The sequence below is a fragment of the Lissotriton helveticus genome, chromosome 4_1, assembly GCF_964261635.1.
Source record: "Lissotriton helveticus chromosome 4_1, aLisHel1.1, whole genome shotgun sequence".
Taxonomy (NCBI): domain Eukaryota; kingdom Metazoa; phylum Chordata; class Amphibia; order Caudata; family Salamandridae; genus Lissotriton; species Lissotriton helveticus.
Window position 1 is genome coordinate 25,684,856 of NC_136063.1, and position 17,228 is coordinate 25,702,083.

General features: G+C 39.9%; 1 protein-coding gene across 1 annotated transcript in view; it reads right to left on the minus strand.

The window, feature by feature from the left end:
- The window catches only part of LOC144826921 (lymphocyte antigen 6E-like), a 31,088-nt gene extending 25,663 nt beyond the window's left edge, over positions 1–5,425 (minus strand). The window contains exon 1 of the mRNA XM_078685382.1: positions 5,221–5,425. Coding sequence (XP_078541508.1) covers positions 5,221–5,272 — 52 coding nt within the window. The 5' untranslated portion in view covers positions 5,273–5,425. The remainder of the gene's footprint in view (positions 1–5,220) is intronic.
- Between the last annotated feature and the right edge of the window lie 11,803 nt (positions 5,426–17,228).

The window sequence follows — 17,228 nt, forward strand, 5'->3', positions numbered from 1 at the left end:
AAAACAATCAAGATAAGAGTCTATACAAGGCTCTCATTGCTGGTAAAACACTTGTTTAGTATTTTATAGTCACAGCATCAGTGAGAAGAGACCACAAAGAGAAGGATAGATTACTCAACTGGCTCCACCTGTTGTACCTCTCTGAAGATGGCAGAAAACTCCTAGAGGGCAAAATCACAGTGGAAGAGATCAGCAAAGCCATCACCAACCTTCCAACATTTCATTTCAGGTTGTTTAGCCTCATCCACCTCTCCACTTCCTCCATGCAGCCATGGAATATAACAACTGTTTTATAAAGGTCATTGGAGATTGATGCAATGATTTGTGTGTCATCGGCAAATGAAACCAAGGAGAAGCCAAAGGAGCGCATCAGACTAGCAAGGGGTGTAACATTAGTGTTAATAAGAGTCGGGCTGAGCGACGAACCCTGCGGGACACCACAAGGCAGGGAGAAGGGGATGGAAATGAATCATTTAGGTAGGACTGCTTGTTCTCTGCCTTTAAGGAATGCTTTGAGTGTAGCCAGCGGGGAGTCCTTTATTCCTATGCTCTTTCTGTGATTTAGTAGTACTTTCCAGTTAACTTTGTCGAAAGCAGCTGATAAGTCAAGGAGGGTAAGGGTAGATTTTCCTCATTGATGAATGCAGGCTCTAAGGTCCAGATGTATCAAGGCTTTTACCGGTCGCAAACAGGTTGATTCACAGAATCAGCCCGTTTGTGAATGTTAAAAAGCCTTTTGGGATTTATCATCCCAAAAGACATTTGCCAAATAGGTAATCGCAATTTATGTGATTACCTATTTTGCGAATGCTGTTAGGGAATCACAATTTGCGGTTCCCTGCATTTTTCCAAGTGCCATGTGGTGCATACACAAGTCCTTAGGGCATGTGTGTGTGCCACATGTACACACATGACATTTTTGGGGGTGCATCAGGGTCGCCTTTTGGCCCACAATCACCATTGAAATTGCATTCGAAATTTGTGATTACCAATTTAGTAATCGCAAATTGCAAATGCCTTTCCATTCATTCCTATGGGTCTCTATTAATTAAGTGGGACAAGATACTCTGGGGCTTATTTAAGGGAGCCCCACATAGTTTTTGCACCACGTAAAGTGGTACATGCTTTACGCAGGGCTCTCATTTCAATTTCAGAAGCTAAAAAAAACACACTGCATGGCTTTGAGTGGTCTCGTACATCATGAATAAGGCGCCGCAGCGCAAATCGCTGCGTTGTCTTACTCTGCACCTGAGAGGCGTTCCATGGGTGTTGCAGTGGGTTTTCCCATGCAACACCCATGGAATTTGAAGCTGTCCCAGATTTACTTAGTGATGTAAACCTGTGGAAGTGCTAAATCCAAATGCCTTCCGAGGTGAGGCACAATGAGGTGAAATCTGCTTATTTCTCCTTGTGTTTCCTCTTTCTATGTGTGCTGCATTCTGAAAATGCCTCTTAAGATTGCTTTTGTGCATGCAATGGAGGCAACCTTGCACTATGGTGCAAGGGTGCTGACATTGGTGCTAGGCTGCCAAAGCAGTGCCAGCGAAGGGGGATTTGGTTGGGTATTTCTGAGTGCAAAACAAGGAACGACTTGGTGGGGCTAGAGTGTGGGTAGAAACTTCAGCCTCAGCTACCGCGGCCCCCTCCAGTGCGGTAATCAACAATGTGAGGCCACAATTTGGCTACACTGTCCACAAGGAGAGGGGTTCTATTGCTAAATTTGAACCCCCTGATACATTCATAATCTACAGTCATCCCTTCAACCAAAGTGATAATGTACATGTTTGTTTATTAATAAAAATAATTGTAAGAATATGCGTATTTAATTGATAGATTTGCCTAAAAATAAACTCTTAGTTTGAAGAGAATTAAAAAAAAAATAGTGAATCATAACGGGTCAGAATCTGACCAACTTCATTATTATTAATGAGTTTGGTCACAAATCACAACTCATTATGACCACCGTGTCTGTAACTACATTTCAATAAAGTACTTTAAAAAAAATGTGGATTCCAGGTTGCATTTAAAAATATATGGTTTTTAGTTTTTTTTATTCAGGAGTTTGCAGTGGTGCCAATGGTCCCCGACAAACTTTTTTTTAACATTCACAAAGTGGGGTGGAGGGCATACCCTTCAGTTTTTGGAGTGAGTACAGGTCATCAATGTATAAATGGTTTAGAACTGCTAATTGAGTCCTAAATCATTGTTCTGTATGGATAGAAATCCCTATTTGAAAGGGACACCTACAGCAATCCTGAAATGGGTTTAGTGCATGGTGCACAGACATAATATCGACTCCAAAATATCGTTTGGACAGAATATCGAGCCAAAAATATCGTTTGGACAAAATATCGACAGGACAGAATATAGACAGCCAAAATATCGTTTTTAAGGTAAGTGAAGTAATATCGACTGTAAATAATATAGAAAGTGAAAATATGTAAGTATATAATATAGATAGTAAAAAAATTCGTTTTTATTTTTAGGGTTCAGGGTCAGTTTTGGGTTTTTGGGTAAAGGGGTATTTTTAGGGTTCAGGGTCAGTTTTGGGTTTTTGGGTAAAGGGGTATTTTTAGGGTTCAGGGTCAGTTTTCAGTTTTTGGGTAAAGGGGTATTTTTAGGGTTCAGGGTCAGTTTTCAGTTTTTGGGTAAAGGGGTATTTTTAGGGTTTAGGGTCAGTTTTCAGTTTTTGGGTAAAGGGGTATTTTTAGGGTTCAGGGTCAGTTTTGAGTTTTTGGGTAAAGGGGTATTTTTAGGGTTCAGGGTCAGTTTTCAGTTTTTGGGTATTATTTTATTATATTTTGTTACTATATATATATATGTTTTAATAAATATGAAATAAAAAAATATGTATTTAACTTTCATTAATTATTTAATTATTATAAGTTAATTTAAGTAATTTAAAGTATATTTTAGTATTTAATTATTAATATTAATTTAATTTAACACTGTTTTTAGTAAATACGATAATGTTTTACAACTATATTTTTGTAAACGATATTTTTAACTCGATATTTTTGTACTTACCTGTTTGTAGATAGAAACTCGATATTTTGACTGTCGATATTTTGTCAACGATATTTTTGATGGTCGATATTCTGTCCCTCGATATTATTTCAGTGATCCAGTGAGTGCATCACTATCAGCAGTTTTTCTGTCACCAACAGCACATCTGAGCATTAGCGACTTAAAAACTGCTTTGTAAATCTGGCACTTAGTTCTGAAACTACATGAAATTGCAGAACAGTGCATGTTTGATAATAAATATTTCTCACTAAAAGCGGTCAAACACTTGTTGTGTAAGGTACACATTTCAAAACATTTCACCTCAATTGATATGATATTAAGCTGGAAGACTGTTGTTAAGTTGGCACTTCCTGTAACAATAGCTCCAATTTTACCACAGCCTTTCTTTAATGCAAATCGCTGGACCAGCAAGCGGTTGAACTAGCCCTTGGTGTTCTGCTCCACCCAATCTCTAAGAAGTATCTCACTGTCTTCAGCCAACTGGCACTGCCTCCCCCTGATCTATAAATGCATTCCACACATCCCCACTTTATATCGCTGTCCCTGCTCTTGTGCCCCCATTATCCTAAGACATGTGTACGCTACAACACTAATGAGCCACATCTACTTCCAATCATGGCGGCTGGAAAAACTCCTTTGAACTCCTGACAATAGGGCAAACCAGTCTAGACTCCCCATTCTGGCTCTGCCAAAGCCCCATTAACTCCTTGATTCTGACTTTACATGAGTACTATTCTATCTAATCCTGGCATGACAGTGCTGCACATGCACAGACCTACTCCTTTCCAAGAAGGATAAGTAGAGCAGAAGAGGACCCTGCTTAAACTCCTCACCTTGGTCTTCATCACTACACATGGAAGGCCACTTTTCTACCACACAAGCAAATTCAATATTTAGTGTGGAAGCATGGTGCCCACTATTCACATCTCAACTTTTGTGTGATGCATCCTTTCTGGTTTCACTCTCTGACAGACCTTTTATTTCTCTTAATATTATATTCCTCCTTCCCCTAGATTTTATTGAAGCCTCCTTCACACTTGAGTTAAGAGGAAAAGAGCTGTTTACATCACAGGCTGAGCGCCCTCATAGTGATGGGCTCCACTCAAAACTCACTACCTGAACTAAAGTTGACAAGTCATGCATAGACCCTGCCCCCATACACAATATCTAAATGTGATCAGTCATGCACAACCCACACAGGTGCATCTACTGGTGAACAGTCATTCACAGCCTCACTTAGGTGGATCTGAAGATGATCAGGCCTGTGCAACCCCACACAAGTACATGACTAGTCATGCGCATCCCCCCTAAAGTTAGATCTGCAAGTGAACATTTCTGCACAGTACATGCAGATAAATCTAAAGCTGCCCAGTAATACACAGACCAACACAGGATCATTCAAAGGTAACCAGTCATGCACAGCCCCACCCCCACAGTTAGATCTGCAAGTGACCATGTATGTACACCCCATACAGGTAGATTTAAAGAGGACTGGTCATACACAGCACCACACAAGTGCAGCCAAATGTGACAAGTCATGCACAACCCCCTGCACAGTTAGATCTACAAGTGATCATGCATGTACAGCCGCCCTATGTAGATCTAAAGATGACCACTCATGCCCAGCCCCACACAGGTACATCTAAAAGTGATCAGGCATATATAGCTCACACAGGTAGATCTAAAGATGACCGCTCATACACAGCTCCATACAGGTAGATCCAAAGATGATCATGCATGCACAGCATCATTCACGCAGATCCAAAGCTGACTAGGCATTCTCTGCCCCATACATGTTGAACCAAAGGTGACCAGGCATGTACAGACTCAATAGGAATATCAAAATATGGCCAGTGATGAACAGCCTCTCACAGGTAGATTTAAAAATGACTAGTTATTCACAGCTTGCCAGCCACATTCAGATATAACCAGTCATACACAGCCCCGTTCAGCAGTACCAAAAGGTGATCAGACATGTAAAGCCCCACCCAGGTAGACTGAAAGGTGATCAAGCATGAACAGCCTCACACAGGTAGATTTAAAGATGCCTAGGTGTACACAGTTTACTCTACACATGTGGATTCACTTGTAACCAGCCATGCACAGTCTCAAACAAGAGAATCTACAGGTGACCAGTTATTTAAAGCCACACACAGGTTTAAATCCATATGTGTCATTTATTGGAAGTCTTACCTGTGCCAACAAGGAGGACAGCAGCCAGAAGACACCCCCAGACAGCCTTCATCCTTTAAAGTGATGGAGCAGTGAATCGGAAGAAAAGGTGCTGGATGTCTGTGTGTTACCTGTGCTTGATGTTTCTGTGTGATGCCTGTTTGTGATATCAGTGTGTGAGTTCTGTGTGCAATGTCTGTGTATCAGTTTCATATGTGATGCCTATGCCTCATATGGTGCCTCTGCCTGATGGAGATCTGTGCTGCCCTTATATAGCATCACAGTGTTGTGTAAATGTAGTTCTTGACAACGAATGTTCACAAAACACACGCGTTTCTTACTTTGACACTATTGTTCACATTTTCAATCATATGGCCCCCCATAGACAATGTCTTATCTTAAAAAATGCCAAAGATATTAATTACAAAAGTCAAATTTTTTCTTCACTGTCATACTACCTTTGTGTGCAAAAAAAACTCAGGCACACAAAGCAGGTGTGGGAATACAATACCATGACAAGGAAATACTGTCCCACTCAAATTTCTGCGTATCTTTAACAAAGAAGGAGATATTTAGGCCTGTAATTAAGTAAAGATTCACATTTCCACTTAGTAGGTAGCCATGGGTACAAGCACGAGTCCTTAGAACACTTTGGGCACATGCACCTGGGCTCTTGCTTTTGGTGATGTAGCGGATGGGATGATGAGTGTCCGATCACCACTCTTGCTGGGGGGTCTGAAAAGTTTCAGCGTTCCTTCCATCATCTTCTTGTGTTTGCTTTGTTCACCCTAAGTTGGCAGGGTATGCCCAGACTTGGGTCCCTTGCTCACTTTGCCACTGGATTGAAGCTGGCCTGGCTGATGAGGGGTGTTACCCTGAAACCAGTTCCAAGATGCTTTTCTACCAGTCCAGGAAAGACCTGGCTCGCCAGTTTGGGCTGGACTTTTTCCCATGACCAACAGGGTGAAGTCTGATTTGCATGTGGCTGGGTCTGAACGGGGCTGGCAAAGTGAGCTAAAGAATCATGATGGATTAAACCCAGATCTAACAGTGACTGAGCGTGAGTGTCTGAAAAGTTTCAGCACTCTGCCCATCATCTCCTTGTGTTTGCTTTGTTCACCCTAAGTTGGCAGGGTATGCCCAGATATAGGTCCCTTGCTCACTTTGCCACTGTATTCAAGCTAGCCTGGCTGATGAGGGGTGTTACCCCAAAACCAGCCCCAATATGCATGCTTCCGGTCCAGGGAAGAACTGGCTTGACAGTTCCGGTTGGACTGTTTCCATGACAAACAGGTTCAAGTCTGATTTGCATATGGCTGGGTCCGAACTGAGCTAGAGAACGATAATGGATTCAACCCAGATCTAAAAGTTACTGGAGGTGAATGACTGAAAAGTTTCAGCTCACCATCCATCATCTCCTTGTGTTTGCCATTCATCCATCCATCTGTCCATCCTACTGGTCGCCAATAGGTAGTTATAGGTAGAACCAATGTTTCTATAAGAAAAGTGTTTTTTGTCTTGCCAATAACTTTGGAGCACTTGAGGAATCTCCACCAAATCTTCACTGAACAAAAGTTCAGCTGCAGGGTTGAACGTATCGGGGTGATCCGCCAAGGAGGGGCCAAGAAAAAAGGGGGGTCTCAAAATGCGTTTTCCCAATTTTAAGTCTATAGGGATTTTTCGTTTTTTTAACTCAACTACAGTGAGAACTGCAGAACAGAATGAAACCAAATTTGGCAGAAAGCTAGATGTTGGTCCAGAAAGTGTGGTTTTTGTGATTTTGAGTAAATCCATTCAGTAGTTTTTGAGATATCTATCTTTAAAAAATAGAGATACCTGGTGATGCGAGTCCTTGAGGTGGATTTGCAAATCCTACTAAAATTTGATTGGCTGTCAACACTTCAACCATGAAGTGTTGGCAGCCATCTTGGGACTTGGCTAGAACACATTTACTCCAAAGATTCACTGAGGTATATGTAGTCCTGCATACCATGTTCTCAATTATACATGCACTATGCTACCCAGAGAAGTGTGGCTCACTGGTTAGAGGAGGCAGACCTGGAAGCAGAGGTCAGCCCGGGACCAGGGTTCAATTCCCGGCTCGGTGGGGTCTTGAGTCCTAAAATGTCCATGGACTCGACAATTCTCGCTCCGGTGCCTACTCGATTCACGGGTTCACACTCTGCGACTCTGGGCAATAGCTTGCTTAATCTCCACAAGGGCCCCTCGCGGCGGGATGCCTGGCTTTCACCTTGCGGATACCCTGCTGGGCTTATCTCACAGGGGAATATCAGGACGGGTTCGCTAAGCAAGCGCTTAGAAACTGCTCGGTGATTTGCGCTTTATAAATTCCTGTACATTTATATTCAGACTGATAAAGCTCCATAGAAAAGCAGACACACTAAATTACCTAACATGCCACCCCCTTACAGACAGATTTGGACAACAATACAGCTTACAATCAAACTTATATATATATGCAATCACAGCCCTAGATAAGGAATGAGACACTCATTTACATATCTGCTAATAACTGACACGTTCAAGCATTAAAATGCACAGAAGTAGCTTGTGCATCTTTTCTTGTGCCTTGTACAGTTTAGTGTATCGATGGAGTTTTACTCCTAGGTCAATGTTCATATTTTAAAGTTGTACACAATGCATAAACTGATCTTCTACCACATATAAGTCAGTACTGAGGTCGGGTGTACCTACGCCGTAGGGCAGGCTGGTATGTGTTTAAAGGTAAAAGATATACTCTGAAGTTTGACTGAGCTATATGGGTTCATTCAAACTCATATGCCCTATTACACACCCAGTTTGCTAACTGGAATTTATTCTGACATGGCTTAGTAGGAAAGCAGACATGCACTAAAACTCCAACAGACATAGTGACAGAGCATTTAGAGATTCACTGACGTAGACCGGCACAAGTGATATCTATGGAGTGCTAATGAAGACAGTTGCACACACACCTAAACAACCTAATATTCACTAACACATCAAGGTCCATTACAGACACATTTAGATAACCTTAGAGATTATGAAGAAAAGCTCTGATGTACTGCAAAGTTACATGCACATGGAATGAGAGCCACAGATATAACTGATACATTCATTCAGATATCTGCTAAAGAACTGATACTTTCAAGACTAACATGTACACAAGTAGCCCTTGCATCATATGTTGGTCCTTGTACCGTTTAACGTCTGGTGCAGTTTTACTTCTGTCCCAATATTTATAATTTAAGCTGCTTCACAAGACATAACGTAATCTTTTACTAGATATAAGTTAGCACTGAAGTAAGCTGTACCTACACCGTAGGGCAGGCTTGTATGTGCTTAAAAGGTAACACATGTGCTCTGAAGATTCAGTGAGCTCTACGCACACATAAAAACTCAAGTTCCTCATTATACATCAACCCTGTCCGTCAGAGTTTAATCTGACGCACCTTAGTAGGAAAGTAGACAGGCAGTAAAACACCTGTTGACAGAGTGACAAATGCATCTAAAGATTCACTGATATAGACAGGCCCAGGTGACATGCATGTAGTTCTAATGGAGACAGTTGCACTCACACCCAAAAACCGAATACACACTAACACATCCAGGAGGCAGACCATGTAGCTCCTTACAGACAGATTTGGATATCCTTTGAGTTCACAAACAGAGTGTTCTATCCTTCATTCTGTGTATTTCCCTTTTAAATATGTTTCCCTTTTATGCATATTGTAATCCTTTAATTATGGCACATGCCTTACAGTTGTGTATGACATCACTCAGAACTGTATTCTTGATTCTACTTGTGAACCTGACTGTAAGAAGTACTGTGCTCCAGAAGATTAAAACTTTTCTCAATTAACTTGGATTTATCTACATCGTTGGAATTTAGTACAGAGGCATTAATTTACCCATAAACATACATGCACATTCAATGACAGCCGCAGATATGGCTGAGATATTCATTCACATAGCTGCTAAAGAATTGACTCTTTCAAGTCTAACATGCACAGAACAAGCCCTTGCATCATGTTTTGTGCCTTGTAGTGTTTACAATGCGGATACAGTATTTGTTGTGGCCCATCCTTCATATTTTAAACTCCTACAAAAGGTATAAACTGATATTTTGCTATATATAAGTCAGTACTGAGGTAGCCTGTAGCTAGGCCATAGTTCAGGCTGTTATGTGCTCAAAAGGTAACACATGCAGTCTGAAGATTCATTGAGCTATATGCGCTCATACAAACTCAACACCCTGCCAGCCAGACCTTTCCTTGACACAACTCAGTAGGAAAGCAGACTGGTAGTAAAACACCCACTGACATAGTGATACAAGCACCTAAACATTCACTGTTATAGAGAGGTACACATGATATCTATATAGCGCTAATTAAGGCAGTTACATGAACACCATGCATGCCTTATAGACATATTCTGAGAATCACACAAGTTATGAAAACATATAGTCATTTAACATGAAAGTAACATGCAAATGCAATCACGCAATATATAGGGACTGAGAGACTAATTCACATATATATAGGGACTGAGAGACTAATTCACATATCTGCTAAAGAACTGATACTTTTATATCTGCCATCTAGAGAAGTACTCTTGTGGGCCTTATACAGTTTAGGCTTAGCAAATAGTTTTAGTGCTAAGCCAACTTTCACATGTCTACACAATACAAAAAGTGTTGTTGTGCTGTATATAAGTTTTCTCTTAAGCAGTTGCACACACACACGTAAGAAACCTAACACTGACTAACACATCCAGGATGCAAACATTCAGTTCCTTAGAGATACATTTAGAGAAATATAGAGGTTAGCCACATTGGCATTCATTTACAGAGAAACTCAAATACATTGTGACAGCAGCAGATACAAAGTGAGATATTCATTCACATATATACTAAAAAACTGACACGTTTCGAGTCTAACATGAAGGGAAGTAGCCATTGTATCATGTTTTGGGCCTTTTACGGTTTAGCCCTACGCCAACCTTCCTATTTTAAACCCGTAACACAAGACATAACTAAATATAAGTCAGCACTAAATATATGTCATGCGTAATTAAAAAAGCAAGAAGACACAAAAATCACTCAGTCAAATAGTGATAGAAGCACCTAAAGATTCACTCATCGAGACATGTACAACTAATATATATCTAGAGCTAAGGGAGGTAGTGGTACACACACTTCAAAAACCCAATACTCACTAACTCACCTGCTACGCAAACCATGCATTCTATTTCATTCTGTTGTAGAGGATCAGATAGGTGAATAACAGACGCACCATTTATCCACAAGCATTCATACTGGCTGAGACATTAATTCGGTTATGGGCTCAAGAACGGACATTTTACTTATTTATTTAGAAGTTTATAGAGCGCACAGCTACCTCCATCGGAGGTGTCCCGGCGCTAGGTGCGGAGTACAGGAGGAGGAAGCAGGCTACTGAGCGTTACAAGTGTTAGAGGAGACTAAAAACCCAGGTTTTAAGTAGTTTACAGAAGTCAGATTCTGAATTGGCCTTCCTTGTGAACTCGGGTAAGGAATTCCATAGCTGGGCAGTGATTTCCGTAAAGGACCGGCCACCAAATCTGGCTCTTTTGATGCGAGGAGTAACAGGTAGTACTTGGCGGTTAGATCTTAGATTCCTCGACTGATGGTCGTTGCAGAGTCTTTTCCTCAAGTAGAGGTTGCCCCTTTCTTTAATTGCCTTGTAGGCAAGAGTTAGCGCCTTGAATTTTACCCTCCTCTTTACTGTCAGCCAGTGTAGGCTCCGTAGATGAGGGGATATGTGGTGTTGTGTTAGGATATTTCTAATGAGCCTGGCGGACGCATTTTGTAGAAGTCTGTAACTTTCTGATCAAGTAGTCAGGTAGACCCAAGTACAGACAATTGGCGTAGTCTAACTGAGACGAAATGAGTGCATGAACTACTGTCTTTCTTCAGTCCATGGGTAAAAAATTGAGGAATCTCCGTAGTGACTTCATTTTCCAGAAACAAGTAGAGGAGACATAGCTAATCTGATTCTTGCATGAGAGGGCGGAGTCAAACTTGAACCTCAGGTTCCTGGCAGAATGCACAGGGTGAGGTGGGGGGTTGAGCTCAGGTGGCCACCATAAGTCCAAGTGAGGCGGAGATGGCTGATTGAAGAATAAAACCTCAGTTTTATCGGTATTCAACCTCAGACAGTTCTCCGTCACCCATGCTGAAATATCGACCACACAATGTCTGAGGTTAGAGAATGCTGCCTTGGACATATCCTTAAAGGAGAACACGAGCTGAGTGTCATCAGCATATGACACTTACCCCATGTTGTTCAATGAGCGGGGCCAGCGGGGAAAGATAGACATTAAAAAGAGTTGGGCTCAAGGCCGAGCCCTGGGGAACTCCACAGACTATGGGGCGCGAAGATGAGATGAGAGGATGCAGCAGTACTTTCTGGGACCGGTCTTCCAGAAAGGAGCCAAACAACGATAAGGTGGTCCCTTTCACTCCCAGTTATCTTAGTCTGTCAAGCAGGATCATGTGTGACACAGTATCGAATGCTGATGACAAATCTAACAGCACAATCAAAGCACAGTGGCCCTTGTCTAAGGTCTCCCGGACAGTCTAAGTTATTTCCAGCAGCACTGTCTCAGTGCTGTAACCTACCCTGAAGCCAGACTGGTAGTCATGGAGAAGTTTGTTGGATTCAAGATGTTCAGATAACTGTTTCTGTACTTCCAATTCCAGAATTTTGGCCAGTGCTGGCAAGAGGCAGATGGGCCTGAAGTTTTTCAATTCAGTCGGATCTTCATCTTCCTTCTTCAGGATAGGTTGAACAAGTGCAGTTTTCCAGACTGTAGGATGGATACCGGTAATCAAAGAAGAATTCCAGAGTAAATTGAGATTTAGGTTCAATAGTGGGGCCAGAAGTTTAAAAAGCCTAGCTGGAAATGGGTCTAGTAGAGAGCTGGATTTTGTTTTTTCTAACTGACTGAGGGAAGCCTCCAGGCTAAAAGATCTGAATTCAGACCAAGTATGAAGAAGGGGAGAGGAGGGGAGAGGTGAGGCAGGTGGTTCCCCTGTGGGAAAGGAGAAGTAAATAGTTTGTATTTTGTCTTGAAAGAAAACTGAGAAGCCATCGCAGAGAGTGGCAGAAGGTACTATGTTGCTATGCATTGACTCAGGTTTAGTAAAATCGTGGAAAAACTTAAAAATTTATTTTGCAGAATTATTGGCAGATTTAATTTGAACTGCGGTGTATTCGCTAATGGACTGAAGCTTAGATCTATGAAAGTGTTTAATTGCTATTCTATAAGCATTTTTGGACTCAGTATTATAGGTTTTCCGCCAGATCCGCTTGAGCTTCATGCATAAACTCTTCTCAATACAGAGTTCAGGAGTAAACCAGGAGGCCGTCGTTTTGTTTCTAGTCAATTTTAAAGTTTTTATAGGGGCTATAGTGTCAAGGGAGGATGTGACCAAGTTATTGAATGAAATGGTGTCACGGTTGGGTTCACCGGTCAGTTCTATAGGAGTTTTTTGAAGAACATTACCTTTTATATTAGGTGTAACATTTTCTACTCTAACGTGTAGACAAGTTGCCCTGCTATCATGTTTCCGACCTGCTAGACTAGAGCCAGTGCATGTTTTTTTACAGCTAGTCAAGCTGTCAGATTTAAAACTCCTATACTAGGCATAAAGTGCTCTTCTACCACGTATAAGTTACCACTGAGGTACTCTGCAGCTAGGCGGTAGTGGACGTTGCTATGTGATTAAATGGTAACACATGTAGTCTGAAGATTTGAGCTATATGCTCTCATACAATCTAATGTTTAAAATGTTAATAAATATAATCTCATACTTCAAAATTATCAGGTAGATGTACTTCACATTTTTTGTTTTTTGTTTTCTGACTTAAAAACTAGTTAACTACAGAGAGTAACAATGCCAACAAAACACCAGAGAAGAAAGAAGTAGCAACAAACACACCATCTCCTCAGAACTGAGAAACATAAAAGGCAAAATGCAGAAAAGGTGGCCTAAGAGAAAAAAACTATTGGTAAGAGGACAAATACATTTCTAAAAATTTGAATTTGTATGTGCACGACTGGAAACAGTGCAAAAACAAGTACACAAAAATGGTCACAAATAGGAGAGACTTCAACCAGAAGGCAGACACAGTTCAAGGAAGTCAGAGTTAGAATGTACCATATTAGAGTATTTCACAACTTCATAGCACTTATGAAGAAGTATAAAAGAGGAACACAAACTATCAGGCAAAAGGAATATGTTGAAGGTATGGTTGATAAGGCATTTGCTCTGAAGAGGAAGCTATTTATCTTGATTTGAAACAGAAGGAATACACTGGACAAAATATTCTTGTCTATGAAGAGACAGAGTCAAAAGAAGAGACTCCAATAATAGAAGTAACATGTTCAAAGTTTTAGTGAATAGACACATGCTTTGAGTACTAAGCCTTTCTTCAATGAAGAGGGCTAACTGCAACACAACAGATTAGTGCATGATTCATCTTGATGATATTATGAGATGAAAAAAGGTACTCCTGTTGCAAAAGAAGTAATGATACCTAGAAATGTGGAGGAAGGGATTGCTGAAGAGGTGAAAGGGATGCGTAGCCATCCCCTGTGTATGAAAATAATTGTATTAGTGTTTGTAGTATTCAGAAATAATCAATTAATATATTCAGACATTTCCTCTGTATGTTGCCTCGCAGAAGATTAAAGCAGAACATAGCAACTTTGCAAGGATAAGATCCATGCAAAGTAAGAAAGCATACTAATCTACAAAGGCACTCACTAGTCTGTTTATCAAAATAAATTGTGTCAAAGCAGCTTTCACCATTTCAGAATGTTGTGTACACCACTGAAAAATGAGACATTTTGTTAGAAAGGTTTACTATGTTAAAACTTCTGCTCTATGTTTAGGAGACATGTATAGAGCTCATTTGCATGGCACTGTAGTAGAGGTAGAAAAGCTTTGTGATAGTGTACAGTTTTGTTTTTATAGTCCTGAATTGGAGTGTAGGAAAAATGAAGAGTTTGTAACAATAGGATTTGAGGAACAGGATATAGGTATCAGTGTTGGTAGTTTTGACAGAGGGTTCTGAGCAACCAAAATGTGTTTGTATATGTTGTTGATGCACTCACTGTTAAAGTCAAATTCATGATGTTGATTTGTACATTAAAATTGAAAACAAAACTAATGATGAGTGGCATATGTTTGCTTTTTACTTATTTGTAGAGGAATGGTTTGATTTGCCCACCGGACAAAATATGTAATTACATTTATAATAAGTTAAATGGGAAAAAATGCTAGAGCTGTACACAAAAGCTTAGAAGTAGTACCTATCCCAGAATAGTTGAATGTTTATGAACCAATACTAATACAATGAATACATTTATTTCAAGCTATAGTTCGTATTGAGCTTAAGACCGGAAAATTACCTCCACCTGAGCTCTAGAAACGTCTGAAAAGTTAGGGTTGTATGCTTGCCATTAGATTCTAAGCACAATATTGAAACTATAGGAGTATAGTCAAATTTGGAAGAGGGACTTTTAATTCTAGTAAATTGTGTCTATACTAAGAGTAAAATGAATATAGTAAGAGTTAGTAGATGTTACTAAATTTAAAAAGGCAACTTTATTTCTGGTATAAAATTACAGAAATGTAGATATTCAAGAAATCACACATATGAGGACAACTCATCATCATCAACAGGTCAGATAGAAACAGGGGATGAATCTAGAGTAGAAGAAATGTATGAATATTATACCATCCATCCCCTACATTGTAAAGAAATTGTTGGTGATGCTATTGATCTATATCAGCAAAAAGAAGCAAAAGGATGTCCTTTATTTGTTTGGAAAAAAAAGTTTAGACGCTCACTGTTTCCCACATTTCTTTCCTACTGGAGAAGGTGGCAGATATGATGATCAGCCTATGTAAATACCAGGGAATGAGTCAGATCTACAAGACTATATTCAGAGGACCTTTGATTTTGTCCTTGTATTCCTTATATGTTTCATTTACTATTTCAAAGTGACTTGTCTGCATTGTCTTATGCCATAAATCACATTTTGAAAACAGCTGTAAATCTTCAAAATCTATAAGCAAGAGAAATTGTTGAGAAAACTCATGAAAAAGATGAACAGCTGGAATAAAAAATGATTAATCTCATGGCATGTCAATGTGGGGTTAGTTGAAATGCATGTTTAAAAATGTACCCTCACCTACATGGTTTCTAAAATTCGGTTATGCTGAGAATGCTTGAGATGAACTGATTTAAAGACATCCATTTGAAGACATCAGGAGTACTTTGCACATTGGACCCTGCAACTGTGTGCAGATATTTAAGCCACAGACTTCAAGTAATGAAGGTTTTATCTGCAACAAGAATAATCCTCTTGGTGAAGTGACTGATTTATTTTGGCACAAAATGTACCAAGCTCGAGGCACTCCACATATTCACATGCTGCTATGAGTAAAGAAAGCCTCAACATTTGGAACGGATAGTGATAAGTCTGTGTTGTCTTTCATGGAGCAATAAGTAACTTGTGCATTTCCAAACGACACTGGTGACAAGATCTTAAGACAACAAGTTGTACGATTCCAAAATCATACGTGTGGAAAATGCTGTCATTGAGAATACAGATCCAAAGGGAAATTTTACGCAAGATGGTGTTTTGGATTTCCACAACCTTTTACCTCACAAGGAAGAGTAAACAGCTTTTTGTTAGCAGTTAGACACACCCTTATATTTAAATCACCCAAAAATACATTCAACCAAATAATAACAGAGGCTTCCAAGTACAATAATGACTTCAACCATGTCATTCTGAATATGTGGAATACAAATATGGATCTACAGTTTGTTGCAGACAATTCTATTGATGTTGCTCGCTACGTCACTTCATATATAACAAAGTCAGAGAAGATAGAGGTAAAAGAGATGTGGGAGGAGATTTCAGCTGAAAAAAGTCTTAAAAAGGAATTGTGAAGTTGTAGTTTGAAAATCCTTTCCCACAGACAAATAGGGTCATATGAATCTTTGGCCAGGTTAAGCTCAGTTCAGCTAGTTTATTCTGGAAGTCAAGAGGAATTTTATGGGTGTGCCTAGGGCTTGCAAAAAGTCTTAACAGATTATTACAGTCTTTCCCAGAAATCAAATATCTTGCAGAATTTGAACCTGAGAGTAGAGACATTCTGAAAACTTACGTGCTAAATACATACTCCATTGAAGAAGTAGATATCTTGAAAACATATGTTTATATGAGATATTTCAGCACTATACATATATAGGTAATGCTTCTGAAAACATAAAAGAAAGAAGATATGCACTTCTTGGATGTGGTGGATGTTTGTTAAGACATACAAAAGGAAATCTAATCAACAACTGAAAGCTGAGTTTCCAAAAACCAAAGAAATTTTTTTTCTACCTGGCAATTTGCAGTTGTTTAGGCCACTGTGTTCAGCATAAGAATTACCTGGGCAATATGATTGGTATGAAGATTCTTTCAATGCTGTCAAAGACACTGAGGAGTGCTCAGTATTTCCAAATTATCTTTAAAAGTTGAGAGATGAGCTTTCACAGGAGGAAATAATTGCTGCTGAAATAGCCAAGGACAGTTCTCAAAGGAGCCAAGGTTCAGCACCAAGAAATCAAGATTCTTATGGAGAAGAAATTATTCAAAATTAAGCAGCTATTGCTATAAATGAAGTGGATAGTGCAATTCAGCATGAAAGAGCTGGAACTGAGGACCTAAAACAGCTGCTGCGGCAATTGAAAAAAGAACAACAAGATTTTTTTAATGAAGTTAAAGATGAAATACAGTTTGAATACCTGCATGAGAAGAAAGAGTGTCACTGTTCTTCATTTAAGCCAGTTCTACTGTACACAAGTGGTAAAGGTGGAACTGGACAATATTTCCTCCTTAGAGTACTCACCAGTTACCTACAAAAGACTACAGATTCAAATTGATCATGTCTATTAACTGCACCAACAGGATTAGCTGCA